Source organism: Biomphalaria glabrata, chromosome 1 (genome assembly GCF_947242115.1).
Source record: "Biomphalaria glabrata chromosome 1, xgBioGlab47.1, whole genome shotgun sequence".
Taxonomy (NCBI): Eukaryota; Metazoa; Mollusca; class Gastropoda; family Planorbidae; genus Biomphalaria; species Biomphalaria glabrata.
In genome coordinates, this window is record NC_074711.1 from 77,707,036 (window position 1) to 77,722,287 (window position 15,252).

Sequence of the window (15,252 nt, forward strand, 5' to 3'; positions counted from 1 at the left end):
TAAGGCAGTTTGCAGCACCCAGTGCTACACTCTGGCAGAACCTGCGACGCCGCTGACCCCTAACTGTATCGGCACTGCCGTTCCTTTGGATACATTAGCTGCGTGAAGAGGGGGGGGGGAACTGATGTGTGAGCAACATCGTTCCGACCAGAGCTAATGCCCAGGCATTCATCTCAGGGAGGCTATAGGATTGGATATTGCCGTAGAGAAAGTGCGTGAGTTGTACTCTGAAGGGTGGGGTCGAATAAGTTATATTAGAATTCACAGGCAAACAAACATTCATCAGAACTGACCCCTCTCAGGACAATGGTCATGGCCATTGCAGTTCTAAAGAACAAGGAAGTACCAGGATTAGACATGTGTCAACAGTAATGCTAAAACACGGGGACAGTGCCTTATTGACAGAATGAATGAAATCTTAAATTTCTGTTGGCAAAATTCTAAAGTGCCTGCGGACTGGCAAAAAGGAGTGATTGTAAAGCAAAAGGGCAACTTGGCAAATCGCAACAACTGGAGGGGCATTATTCTTTTCTCTGTCCCCGGCATAGTTTTCAGCATTGTTCTGTTAAGACGACTTCAACAGGCTATAGACGAGAGGCTCAGAGAAAATAAGCAAGCTTCGAATGAGGCAGATCATGTGTAACAACGGCTAATGATCAGTTTCGTAGACTTTATAAAAAGCGTTTGATAGTGTCCATCTAGAATCACTAAGGAAAATAGTTACAGAACATGACATCCTGAAAAATTCGTCCAGATCCTAAGACACCTATACAGTCAATCAAGCTGCTATTAAAACTGAGGTTTGTGTTTGATTTCTGAAAGAGCGCCGAACAAACAAAAAGCTGAGAGAAAAAGCAGGCCTGTAGTGAGAAGAGTCTATCACTTACAGATTTAAATCCAATGACATTAGGGCCTACCTACCATTTCCTTTTTAACAGCAAAACCTGTACCTAAGTTGTTAGTGCTTCCACCACTGTAAAATACAGTATACTCCTTGGTTCTGAGAATGCCCGAGTCTTTCCACCTGATTTCCTGTAGGGCTACAAGGGGTATCCTATATTTCTTTAACACTTCAGTAAGTTTAGCTAGCGCACTGCTCTATAAAAGCTAAGCACTTTCCATGTCGCAAAACAAAACTCATGTCCTTTTCCAGGCCTAGGTCCTTTTCCGTTGAGATCTGTCCGGGTTTTCTTGTGTGTAGAAGCTTTCGTAATAGTATTTTTTATATGACAAAGTTGTTAGCCCTGTGCATAATCATTTGGGGGGCTGCCCCTTTCAGCTCTCTAGATAGCTTCCTTTATTTTCGGGTAAGGTGCCCTAGCCTTTGTGGATCCCTCCACTTCCTGCAAGGCAGCAAGTTTGATTTTGATCCACCCTGGGTATTTTATTTCCCTGGTATCCACCATATATAGCTTTATAAAAACATAAACAACTAACGGAAACACAGCCCAAGCATTGCTAAGGATGTCAAGATCTAGTTTAAACTATAAGGTTGTTACTGATGTCTTGCCTATATTATGTTTTGTTCTTCAAAAAAGTTGGAATGGCGTCTTCTCACATCTCATGACAAAAAAAAAAAAAAAGAAAGCAGAGCTGAGTACTTATTTTAGTGGAGCCTCCAATCTTAATTAAGATTCAATTTGCTTGGAAACAAAAGAGATAAATAATAATAATAAAAGAAAGAACCTTATTTACCAGTACATTCTTTTTCAGGAATATCTCAAGATTTTGCTTAAACATGTCACCCAATACTTCCTGATTACAACACAGCTGTAAAGTCAGTACCAATGAATTATAAATTCTTTTAATAGTGGGTCTGAGGGGGGAAAAAATACAAAAATGTATTAATCTGAAACTATGCATAAATATTTTGTTTCTAATTTCTAATTTGGTTAACAAATACAGTAATCCAAAATAGTCTTAGAAAACACCAATGTTTAAAAATATATTTATTAAGAATAAAAAAAAAAACAATTATAATTACATCAAATTTGTTAAAATATGTTCAAACCAAATTAAAAATGCTGTCATTAAAATAATATTAAAATACTGTTTTTACAATGCATCCATTTTCAGGAGAAAAAACACTTTACATAAAATTTAAAAATACAGTTGTACTTAAAATGCAAGTACATGTATCTAAAGTATTTTGAAGTAATATCAGAGATGTAGACATGGTGCAGCCCTATGAAAAAACTGAAGAAACAAATATATCACAGCTGTTTGGGAGATTTAAAAAAAAGCAAAACATAATCACACTTAAATTAAATATTTACATTTGATGTAAAGTAATATAGTAATTGTCAAAGATAGTAAAGATATAATCTCCTAAAAACTATAAAAAAAAAAAGATGATAACAAAATTCTATTTAAAGTAACCAATGACAACTACAATTATTTTTGTTCAAGACCTTTATGTACTGGTACATATCATATTAAAAATGAATGAGGATAAATGGATTAGTGTAGAGCAGTGTTTCCCAAAGTTTATCCTTAACGGAACACTTTGCACATTTTGAGCATTTAACAGAACACTTTGCTTATTTCTTAGAGGGATTAATTCATTTGGTGGCCTACTAGTTAGTTATTCCAGTAGTTTGTGGAACACCTATTCAGGCCTTGTGGAACACTAGGGTTCCCAGGAAACACAGTTTGGGAAACTGGTGTAGAGGGACAAGTTACAAAAGCTAACTGAAAAGGAGAACCCAAATGGCACCCGAACAGAACCATTCTGTAGTTGAGGATTTCAGATAAAGGTAAGGCACCCTGGGTCAAAGCTTTGCCTGAACCTTATCTAATTTGAACCTATAAAAAAAATGCTTGTCCTTTGCAGTGGGAAAGAACCAGGTCTCATGTTTTTTATGTCTAGTCTAGCAGTGACTTAGCTTAGGAAGTCAACGAAGCTCATGTATTATGTTTGCATTAAAAAAAAAGTGATTGGCTTTAATTCAGGGCCTTTAAAAGAGAAACTTTGAGCCTCTAAAGCCCTTAAAAGGAGTTTGATATGGAATAATACAATTAAAACAATATGTACACTGTCATATTTCTACTGTTACTAAACTGAAAGTATTAAGTATTTAATTCTTTTCAATGAATCAATACTTTGGCAAGATAGAGATAAAAAAAATATAATGGATTTTAGGAAATAAACATTGGTCTCTCAATTACTGGGAATAAAATAACAATTAGATTTTAGGAAATCAACATTGGTCTCTCAATTACTGGAAATAAAATAACTAGATTTTAAAAAATCAACATTGGTCTCTCAATTACTGGGAATAAAATAACAACTCGATTTTAGGAAATCAACATTGGTCTCTCAATTACTGGGAATAAAATACAACTAGATTTTAAAAAATCAACATTGGTCTCTAAATTACTGAGAATAAAATAACAACTAGATTTTAGGAAATCAATATTGGTCTTTCAATTGCTGGGAATAAAATAACAACTAGATTTTTTTTATTACAGTACACCTAATTTATTGTTAGGATACTTTTCAATGTTAATATTTTCTTTTTTAAATTATTAAGCCTTTAACGCTTGTCATGTTTTAAATTTAAGTCACCACTGCAGTGAGCCTAGGATTTACAGTCTGCACAACACAATGTACAAAGTATCAATAAATATTTCTTTAACAAAGTTATACTATTGTGTAGATAAATCATAAAAGTCATAAACAAGAAAAATTACTTATTGATGTCAGCAGGCTTTATATCAAGACTACTGTTTTCACTGGAGAACCCAACTGAAGATGAGGTTGATCTCATACTTATTGATGTTCCCTGGAAACAAGAGAATATGTAAATTGGTAATATGGTGACATTAAGGTCATAAATCATACAATTTTTTAATTTCCTGTGATTTACCTTCTTAAACACAGGCTCAATAATCTCTGGAAGTGTATGCTTGCTTCTATGTCTGAGGGACATAGGTGGCGCTGATACAGCACGGTTCTTGTTTTCACTGGGATTTGATCTGGCAGTTGATGGAAGTGTTCCAGTCTTGGGTCGTCCTGCAAACAAATAAATGCTACTGGTTAGGTCAGTTCTTCTTGGTTCATTTTGGAATTATGAAAAAGACTAAAAAATATAATTCATGTAAATGACTCTATTATGTGAATAATTTAGAAATGATAACACTATTGGCAGGCTGAAGTGGTGTATTTGTATTATCTTTTGAAAAAAAAAGGAAGGGATTGTAGTTCAGTAGAAATGAAAACATGTTTTTCTTTCAATCATATTATCTTAATACAAAAAAGTCTTACTATTTGAAGAAGTTTTATTCCTTTGTAAAGAGTGTCCTCCATTGATTTCCAGGCTATGTTAAAAAAGAACAACATATATTAATTCCTAAAACATATATTAATTCCTATGTCATATTTTAAGAAGAAATAACAAAAATCTCAGAATGTTTGTGATTATACATACATTTGATTAGCAATTTCCAAAATATGTTATCAGTAACCAAGTAATTTAGTCTTGATTTTAAAATGAACTATTTAATGTTAATACTCACCACTGAGTAGGTAAACCAATGCGTGTGGCTTGCTGAAAGTCTTCAATAAATTCTTGACTAATTTTGGGCTCTTCCCCAATGTTCTTCATTATTTTATCAAACAGATTTGGTACATTACGACATAAAGAAAACAGGAGACGATAAGCTGTTTTATTGAATGTAAGGTAACCTAACGCCACAGCAGCTCCATTTCTCACCTGTATTTAGTGAAATATAGAAAAAGAAATATATATCTACATAAGTATGGCCATTTGTGTTTGTTCAATAAAATCTATTCAATAACTATTTTTAATAGATAAGGTTTAGAAATAATAAAACCTGGACAAGGGTATATTTGAAAATTACAAATCAAAAAGTTAATTGTGAAATTAAAAGAAGTTTTTTAAATACCATAAAAAAATGCTAATCATTCAGGCAAATTTATCTCAGTGAGAGGTGCTGCAAACTAAATGTGCCTTCACAAAGATCTACTATAATCTTCTTTATTAATTTGGCAATATAGATCTTCATAGTTTAACAGGATTATATTCATCAATATTAGTGACCCTTACAATGATTTTCAAAGCCAAAATGATGATAAGAAATGAGGTTAAACAGCCTTTCAAAAACAGTCCTAAAGGCACATGAGGAAAGTAAGGAGATTGAAGGGGAGTGAATAATAAAAATAGAAACTTGAATAAAAATGTTAAAAAGCATTAATGCTACAAAGAAGATGCCCAACTTGCCTACATATAGCTATGACAATGCTGTTTGAAATAATGCATTCTTTGCTTTGATATTTGCTAGTTAAATGTAATATGTTGTCATAATTTAGATTTTTAAAACATTGAAAATTAACTATATTACTACATACTAAGTCATTAGGTGAGTCTAATTTGTGGACCAACAAGTCCAGAGCACCACAGGTAATCATAGCATCTGTCAGACCAGCTCGTGTATGAGACAGGGCAGCCAGCAGACTGCAGGAGAGCACCACAACATTTTCTTCTGCTGAGCTCAGTTTGGACACCAGCATCATGATACCCTGAGCTGTCAAGCTTACTTGATCTTTGTCCGTAATTACACGAGCCAGAACCACAATCTAGACATTTAAATGTAATAAGCAAGTATTAAATTTTGAAGTGAAAAAACTTTCTATTTAGCATCCTCTATATGAACTATAACAAAAGGTAATGTTAAAAGAAAGAAAATAAAAGCAATGACATCATTTTAATTTTTTTTTTCTTGCCAAAGTTAAATTGTCTTACTGAACCCTATCCCAAGTTCTCTCTTTTTATGAGTTAACTCTAGTTATTACTTCTACTTCTACCTTTGCATCATCAGCCCCATAGACTGCAAAGTCTGAAAAGGGAACTTTACTCGCTTAATTATGATGGAAGTCGAAGGGTAAAATAAATGACATATATTAATTCCTATGTCCTAGTAAAATATAGCTTTACCTGAAAAGATGCGTAGCACTGGTAAAACTCATCATTGGACTGAATAAATTTGTCAAACACATCATAGCTGATACCTCCAGCTTGTTTTATATTCATTTGTTGTGGTGTGTTGTTAAAAGCAAATATTGTCAAAGCCATACCAGCTCTTAAACAGATTTCCTAGAATAGAAAATAATAACTTAAGGTTATAAATATTTTGAAAAAAAAGAAAAAAACAAATTCTGGTAACATTCATTTGCTTGTATAAAGGTAACTAGAATACTAAAAAAGCTATTATAGCACAGTGCAGGACAGGCCAATGTTCCGTTGGCTTATATTTCACACAGCTTAGGCCAACCTTAGACTTGCAGTGCCCCCGCTGTGGGGACAAAAAGAAAATCTTGTTTCATTTTCTTTTTGACTGCCCTAGACATGCTGATCATCATCTTGACAGGTTGAGGTAGCCACAAATTCTCGACCTGTATGCAATTTGCAAAACAGCAGGGTTTCTGTTCTAGGCTTTTGAAAGACAGGATTTGAACCTCTCAAGCCCTCAATCAAATGGAATTTGTCATCCAGGGGGCTGAGGGCTTTGCACTGTGGTTTTGTGCCTCCTCATGTGGCTGGTGAGACCTATGTGAGCCTGGAATGTTCGGCTGCACATTGGGCAGGTTATTCCAGCTGGAGCTAGTGTCATTGGCCTTGCTTTTCTTCTCTGGCATTTTCTTTTGCCAGCGATGTTCTCTTTTCATCAGCAACCTGCGCGCCAGTTTTCACAGCGTGACGCCAAGATGCTCTGTCATATGCCTCTGTCTCCCAGGTGGCTGGGTCTATGCTGAGCACCTTCAGAGAAGTGTTTTCTTTGACCGCCTTGCAAGCGCTTTCCTTCGCTTAGTTGGCCATACAAGAGTCGTTTAGAGATGCTGCGGTCTTCCATTCTGCAGACTTGTCCTTCCCATCGCAGCTGGGACTGCATCAGGACTGTGTGGATATAAGGCTTACTGAGGTATTCAAAAACATATCCAAATACATGTCAAAAGAACCAAATATGTTAGAAAATTAAGCAATATCAATGAATGCTTGTGAAAATACTGGTGTGAGAAATAAAAATAAAAAAAACTACCACCTTTGCCTCCCCTTCCCCAAATCAGCTAGTCACATGGGCATCCAAGAGATTTAGAATGTCACACTAAAGCTAAATGCATTGGGAAAATTGTAACAAAAAATGTGAAGCTGTCAAATTTAGCTAAATCATCATGAGTACCAAACGTATTAACATTTTAACATTTTTCCTACCATTGGGATAATTATAATTTTAAAAAATCATACATAAGCATATATGCTATATAATATAGATTCATTAAGTTTAAAAGGTTTAAATATTGTAAAATGTTATTACTTTAATATTATAATATTATAGTTTACAAATAGAAAATGATAGATTTTAAATTTCATTCGTTTCAGAAATATCTCAATCATTGGACTCACTTCATCTTTAGATCTTAACATTGTCAACAGTGTATCGAACTTAAAGGTTGCCTCCTCAGCCAGTTTCTCCTGATTCTCGTGGTTGCTAAGGATAACAGTACCAAGGGTAAAGGCCACTTCCACTTGGATCTCATCATTAGGTGGCTTGGCCAGCAAGTTGACCAACACAGGGAGACCACCTTCATCTGCAATCTTACCTTGAGTCACTTTGTTATTTTGGTAGGCAACACCTTGCAATGATAGGAAGAAATAAGATCAGCTTCAATATTTATAAAATTAACAACTTAAATGTTCAAGCAAACCTCTGCTGCTGATATCAAATAAAATAATCATGTTTCTAAGACAATGATAGATGAAACAGAAAATCCTTTTATCTTAATAAATCATGTTACAAGAAATCATCAATTTGACCAATAGAAATTTTTTTGGCTTAAAATTTAAACACACATACACAAAATTAAAAAATAATATTAAATAAATTTGTGTTCTTTTCAATTTATTTTTTTAATTAGTAGTTAATTTTGTTTGAATAAACTAAGAAAGATGATATACTACTAAGAAAAAGTTTTTGCACTTATTGAATAGGTTTTCTTTTAGTTTCAATAGTTGACTTCCTAATTTTTTCTCCAAAATTTATCCTAAATAAACGTTTGGAGTATAAAAAGAAAATGGTTAGACAAGCTCCTACTCTGTCCAACCTACCTGTACATAATATTCCCAAAACTTTAATCACTTTTAGAAGTACTCTGATTGAGGTTTTTGGTGATCGTAATAATCTAACCAACTGTGAAAAGGCCCCAGCAGCAGCCAGTTTATTTTGATTTGCAATGTTCTCTGAACCAAGTGCAATGGCCATCATACAACCTTTAGAGATCACAATTTATGCATAAAATGGAACAAAATGTTATTTATAAAAAAAATTATACAATAAAAAAAACATTACTGATAGTAATTTTACCTTTATAAATAAAAATGTTAAATAACGTATACATATAAATTAAGACTAAGACTAAGACTGCTTTATTGATCCTTATGGAAATTTTTTGTAATTACAAGCACTCTCTTCTCATATAAAGACAACACAAAAAAAAATATATACATAAATAGAACAGACATAACATAAATAGTTCATTCAGCGACTACACACAGGCATCTTGGTCCTTTTCATGTTTCCTGATTAACGAGTGGCGTTGATATAGTCTGACCGAATGAGGTACGAACAAGTTCTTGTTTTGATTGATTAAGCTAATTATCAAAATATAAAATATTATCTATTCACAAAATACATCATAAAGTTAGGAATTTTAAAGAAAAAAAAACAATTATTGGATCTTATTCACTAATAGCACCATAGTAAGGTCAATATTAATAAATCATTAACTTTTAAATTCCAAACTGTAAAAAAGTTTTAATTATTTTCAAGACTTATAGTCATGACTATAGGACCCAAAACTGGAAAATAAAAACTTTACTGTTGACTTCAGCAATACAATGTACTTTCCTAGAATTAGAACAAACCCAAAACAAACAAACAACTTACCAACATTTAAAAGCTTCTCTGTTGGCTCCAGCAACATTTGTATGATGTGAGTGATGGTGATCCTCTCGGCAATGTTTTTCTGTTGTGTTTTTGTGTTGCCAGCTAGAGCCCAGAGAGCACAAGCCCCTTGTTCACGCACATCAACAGAACCATCCTAAAAGATGAAAATTTATATAGAATTTCTAGTCAATTTTGTGGCTTAAAAAAAAAGGCCTCAATAATTTGTTCCCCTTTATAAAGAACACAAGAGCAACCAAGTGGTTAGAGGACTGCAAATACAATATTTGAGATTTAATTTTGGATAATTAATTGTTTGCATGAAACGTAATTGCAATCACTTTCTATTAGTATGCAAGACTTAAAAAGTCATCTACAGAAAGTTGTTTCAACTTTCATCACAGCCTCTCATGACGATCTCTTTTTCTTTAGATGTTCTGTTCTAAGCATATTTACAAAGCAGAATTTTTTGGTTCTGCCATTACTGTACCATGGTGAATTTAACTAAGGACATTTCAGTGTTACCATTGTAGGGATTATTAGCAAGGACATTTCAGTGTTACCATTGTAGGGATTATTAGCAAGGACATTTCAGTGTTACCATTGTAGGGATTATTAGCAATGACATTTCAGTGTTACCATTGTAGGGATTATTAGCAAGGACATTTCAGTGTTACCATTGTAGGGATTATTAGCAAGGACATTTCAGTGTTACCATTGTAGGGATTATTAGCAAGGACATTTCAGTGTTACCATTGTAGGGATTATTAGCAATGACATTTCAGTGTTACCATTGTAGGGATTATTAGCAAGGACATTTCAGTGTTACCATTGTAGGGATTATTAGCAAGGACATTTCAGTGTTACCATTGTAGGGATTATTAGCAAGGACATTTCAGTGTTACCATTGTAGGGATTATTAGCAAGGACATTTCAGTGTTACCATTGTAGGGATTATTAGCAAGGACATTTCAGTGTTACCATTGTAGGGATTATTAGCAAGGACATTTCAGTGTTAGCATTGTAGGGATTATTAGCAAGGACATTTCAGTGTTACCATTGTAGGGATTATTAGCAAGGACATTTCCTTTTATTTATTATATTTATTTTTTTGTTCTAAAAAGTTTTAAGAAAAAATATGTAGATCTTTTTTTTCATTATTATTAATTGTTTTTGTTTAATAAAAAATTATAAAAATATTAGTGTGTAAGATCATGTCATCTTCATGTTTAATGTGTTTTTTTTAATTATTGGGAGTATTTTAGTATTCCATAAATCAATTGTTTGTGTGTGCATCTCTCTATCAATCTATCTAATAATTATATATATATATTCTAGCTCGATATGACCCGTGGCCTACGGGCCTTAGTTTGGGATTACTGATCTACTGGAATGAATTTAGATCTATGTCAACCATGGAGAATGTTCCCTTCATAATTTGTTAATTTTGCCACGAAAATAAAAGTAGAGTGTGAAAATGGGTTTACCCATTCAGCCAAATATTCATATCCAATATAAAACATCTATGCCATGTTTAATCAAGATTGGTCAAACGGTTTTGTTTTTTTATTTGGGACATATTTACATGTATACATACACTTGCCTTACTTTCTGCTATATATTATATGTAGGGGCCTATATATATATTTTGTACTCAAAGATGACCCTCCTTATAATAACAATTTATCAATTTATTAATGCTTTTATTTTAAACTCCCCTCGATCAAGGCTATTTACATCATGCATTTTTAATATCTGCCTCAATTCACAGACCATCTGAGCTAAAATAAATAGTTTGTCACATATGGTACATCGATCTGCAGTCTTAGATTTCCATTTTCTGCTCAAAACACCTAACTAGTTCTTGACATAATAGGTGCTTTGACATTTTAAAAGTATTTTTATAAAGCATTCTTCAAAAAGAAATCTAAATTAAGATATTCATGTGTTATTTTTTTTTATTCATGTTAATTTGAGATGATTACCTTTAGGAGCAACATCAGTGCATTAGGTGCACCAAGTTCCAGGAACTTTTTCTGACTGGCTGGGTTAAGACTGGCAAGTGCTTCTATTGCACTGGCTGCCTTCACTTGTACTGTAATAAGGCCTTTACGATTGTCCCCTCTGCGAGTGTCAGAGATGAGTTCAACCAAAGGTCTGCACTCAAAAGTAATACATCAAACAATATGAAAAATTATTATAACATAATATCTCAGGCAAATTTGTTTTTATTAATTTCTTTTCCAATGGGTTCCACAGTCTAATGTTAGTTAATAAAGAATAATTAATCATGTACAGTGTCATAAAAATATTTTATTTTGTCATTGATGGGGGGTGAGAGGAAGGCTTCTTATTTAATGAAGCAATGATGCCTTTGTAGAGTGGTAGTAACTGGTCAGTGTGACCAACATATTAGAATAGAAAAAGCAAGATTGTAAACAGAATCTTTTGTAAAATTAAATTCCTTTTTCAGAAATGTTACCCAACAACACAGATTGTAAACAGAATCTTTTGTAAAATTAAATTCCATTTTCAGAAATGTTACCCAACAACACAGAGAAAACAAGGTTACAAAGAACGGCCCCCAAAGTGGTCCACCCAGGCAGGTAAAAAAAGCAGGTTACAATATTTTCAGAAAGAATATCAGAATGAAATGACAGAGAAAATGGAGAAAGAAGGTTGACAGATCTTGTGTGGTGCCCCAATGGTCCAGCAGACCAAGGGATAAGTGAAAGTGAAGTTAGATGTGAACCTGGCCTAACTGATTTCATATAATGATTATCTTATTGAGCTAATGTTTTGTATAGGGTCAATCTCTTATTCAAAGCCTCATTAAAAAAAACATTTTGTAAAAAAAATAAAAAAATCCTTAGTTGAGTTTCTCTTTTTTTCTATTTTGTACCCACTATTTTATGGTTATAATAATAAAATTTATATTATTAAATACGTTTGACAATAGCAGGAATCTGCAAAGAATGTAAATTTGTTTATTTTGGGACAAAGAAATGCACTGCTATCATCTTGTCAGTAAAAAAAAATGATTGGCTAAGGTTCAAGTTACACTGAATGTCTTCCTAATTAGATTTTACAGTTCTAGAGATAAGCTTTTTTTTTACATGATTAGGCATAATCATTATTATTATTATTATAGCTTTTATGTAGCGCTACTTTCATGCTTATAGCATGCTCAGAGCGCTTTGGTCCAATCTCATTTGTGGACCAGTGGGGGGGAGAGGGTATCTAGGAGTTGGTTTTCCTTGCTGCCTTTAGGCGCTCAGTAAACACAACTCTGCCCGAGTCGGGTGTCGAACCTCGAGCCCCCTTCTAGGTAGCCAAGCCAAGTTCAAGCGCAATTGGCCTCTCGACCACGCTTCCCACCATATCTCATGTATATCCAACCTCATCTACTACATAAAGCAGTTTCCTTCCATGTGACATCTACTGCCCAACTTTACTTGCCAAACACTAACGCTTAAAAAAAGTGAACTCACCTAGCTCCCTCACTGATGACTCTATTTTGATTCTCTATGTTTTTGGAACAAGCAGCAGATAAAGCAGCAGCAGCCCCAGCTTGAAGATCCTCTATAATGAAACAAAACATTTATTATTTAGCTTGTTTATTGTTTAGCTTGTTTGGTTCTTTTTTTTAATCTTCTTTCTGTTCATTTTGTAAGTGTTTTAAGAAGAAGAGGGTTGACTAGGATTTGTTTACAAAAACACTTTTTCAACAAGTTTTGAAAAGATCAAATTTAAAATATTATTTCTAGAAAGTGGTTCCTGATATGAAAAAAAATTTTTTTGACCAGCTCCTAGAGAATACACCATCAAATTCTCATGATTAATGGCTACTGGCAGGATAAAAAAAAAGTGATTATTTGCAGTAAAAGTAATAATTGTCTCACATCTAACAAAATATTGACTGCTTCATCTTTCTAAAGGTAGAATTAGAAGAACAAAGTAAAGTTAGCAAGTACTTGTTTCAAGACGACACTTATTAAGTTTCAGTTGTTATTTATCAGAAATTGTCACTAAAGAAAAATGTTGTGTTTATCTTCAAATTAATGAATTTAATTACAAACTTAGACCACAAATGTAAAAAACAATTTAAAATACTAAGAGAAACAAAATGTCAGATAATATTTATAGTCAATTAGACTTTAAAAAAAAAATAAACCAAGAAAACCTGCATGTAAGAAAACTCCTTACATAAAAGCCATTCATATTTTATTTTAAACTTAATGGACATTCCAGAGTAAACAACTCTGCATTTTCCTATAAATGTTACAAATAAATACCATCACCTGAAGGAATGGCAAGAAACTCCACCAGGTGCTCTAGACCTCCACACTCTGCAACAGTTTTCTGGTTGGTGGTGTTATTGATGCACAGCACACGTATACAGTTGACTGCATTCACTAGCACATCTTCTAAGTCAGAATACAGTAACTGGACCAAAGGGGGAATTCCACCACATTCAGCAATCAAAGTCTGAGGAGAACATTAGTAGTTACAATAAGTAATGTTCCATTTTTTAGGCCCAAACTTATAGAAAAATGCCTTAGCTCAAAGACGCCATATAAAAGAACATTCAAAAAAAATTTGCTGATTGCTTTAATGCTTTGCTCGTGAATTTATTTCTAACAATATTTGTAAAGAAATCTACATTTTCTATATTAATAATGTTTCATAAATCTGCTAAAAAAATAGTTTAAATAAAAAAGATGTACTTTCTTAAAATAAAGAAAAAATTGTAAGACATGAGTCTAACCTGGTTATTCTCAACACAAGCAATGTCAGAAAGAATAATAGCTGTTCGAGACTGGATATCATCTAGATTGGAGCTGAGCAATATGATCAGAACTGGAGCAGCTTTGGCTTTGGACAGGGCCAATCTCACTTGATCATTTTCAGAGATGTTACAGATGACAGATGCTGCTACTGACTGCATATCATCACTGTCAATCTGGAGAAGTTTCACCAGAGCAGGCACACCATCTGGAAGTAGATCACTTACATAATTACAGCTCAATAAGCCAATCCTTACATGCAGTTGCTAACATACATGTTCATCTAATTAGTGCTAAATACTTTCCTTACCAGCATCTAAAATGCATTTCCAGTAGTTTGGATTGCTGGTAGTTAAAGTTTCAAGGCATTTCACAGCACTGTCTTTTTTTTCCATGGAATCATCATTAAGCATTTCTGATATAATGAGATTTTTAACAGGTTTATAAGATAGGAACCAATTTTGATTAATTATAGTAACAGTAGCTTAATTCAAGACTAAAAGATGTTACATTAGCCAGCTCATAATTTCAAATAAAGAAAATTACAATGTTAAAACCAATAATGAATGCTTATATTTGATAATTATGGCTGAATTTAAAAAGAAATAAATTCATAAACCTTTCAGCCTTTAGGACCCAGTAGACACATTTTTGTTTCTTTTCAAATAAATAAGACATATACAAATAAATAATATAACAAATTATGAAGTATAAGCCTTGTTGGAGAATCAGTATTCGACTCAACATAAGATAGAGTCTTAATGTGCAAATCAAAAGCAAAAAAAATTAATTAATAAGGTAGCAACAAAAAGCAATTAATTAGAACAATAAAATATTGTAAAACAATTTAGTATGAATAAATTATTTCTCAACAATGAAATTCATATGTGAAAGTTGATATTTTGTGGTTTTGGCACATCGGTACAATTTAGGTCATGGCATGTCCTGTGAAAGTTGACTATCAATCAATATGTAAAATAAGTAAAGTAAGATATTAGCATCTAATCATACCAACTAAAATGCGCCATACTGGCACAGCCTCATTATTAATCTTAATGAAGTACTCTAACACAGAAGTGTGAAAACGTAAAGTTGCCAATATGACAACATTGTTTCCTTCAGTATCTCTAGCTTGTATATCAGCACCATGGTCAATCAGGCATTTTACAGCAGACAGAGCCCCAGAGCTGGCAGCCAAAAGCAATGGTGTTGACTGCAGCCTAGAGAAAAAAAATTCTATGAATCAATTTAATGTATTAGAAATCAAATTAATGTATTTGAATTTTAAAAAATATTAGCAAGCCCATTTATTGAAATATATCCACATGTATCAACTTATAAGGCTTTTCTTACTGCTGTAATAATTGGAAAATGTTTATCAATAACATTTCAAGTCCTATCAGTATTCAGAAACAAACCTTTATGCAGACAATGTGTAAAGAGTAACATTTTATGTTTTAGGACACCCAGTTGAGCAAAACTACTGAATACAAACTGTAACTTT

General features: G+C 33.1%; 1 protein-coding gene across 2 annotated transcripts in view; it reads right to left on the reverse strand.

Moving 5' to 3' along the window:
- Window positions 1-1,932: 1,932 nt before the first annotated feature.
- The window catches only part of LOC106069659 (ankyrin and armadillo repeat-containing protein-like), a 30,101-nt gene continuing 16,781 nt past the window's right edge, over window positions 1,933-15,252 (reverse strand). For both annotated transcript variants that reach the window (XM_056016275.1, XM_056016271.1), the window contains exons 12-26: window positions 14,760-14,968; window positions 14,059-14,163; window positions 13,730-13,956; window positions 13,263-13,449; window positions 12,453-12,543; window positions 10,947-11,118; window positions 8,965-9,118; window positions 8,127-8,288; window positions 7,425-7,654; window positions 5,958-6,116; window positions 5,372-5,599; window positions 4,519-4,715; window positions 4,268-4,320; window positions 3,870-4,015; window positions 1,933-3,785 (exon numbers count right to left, since the gene is read on the reverse strand). In XM_056016275.1, coding sequence (XP_055872250.1) covers window positions 3,690-3,785; window positions 3,870-4,015; window positions 4,268-4,320; window positions 4,519-4,715; window positions 5,372-5,599; window positions 5,958-6,116; window positions 7,425-7,654; window positions 8,127-8,288; window positions 8,965-9,118; window positions 10,947-11,118; window positions 12,453-12,543; window positions 13,263-13,449; window positions 13,730-13,956; window positions 14,059-14,163; window positions 14,760-14,968 — 2,416 coding nt within the window. In that variant the 3' untranslated portion in view covers window positions 1,933-3,689. The remainder of the gene's footprint in view (window positions 3,786-3,869; window positions 4,016-4,267; window positions 4,321-4,518; window positions 4,716-5,371; window positions 5,600-5,957; window positions 6,117-7,424; window positions 7,655-8,126; window positions 8,289-8,964; window positions 9,119-10,946; window positions 11,119-12,452; window positions 12,544-13,262; window positions 13,450-13,729; window positions 13,957-14,058; window positions 14,164-14,759; window positions 14,969-15,252) is intronic.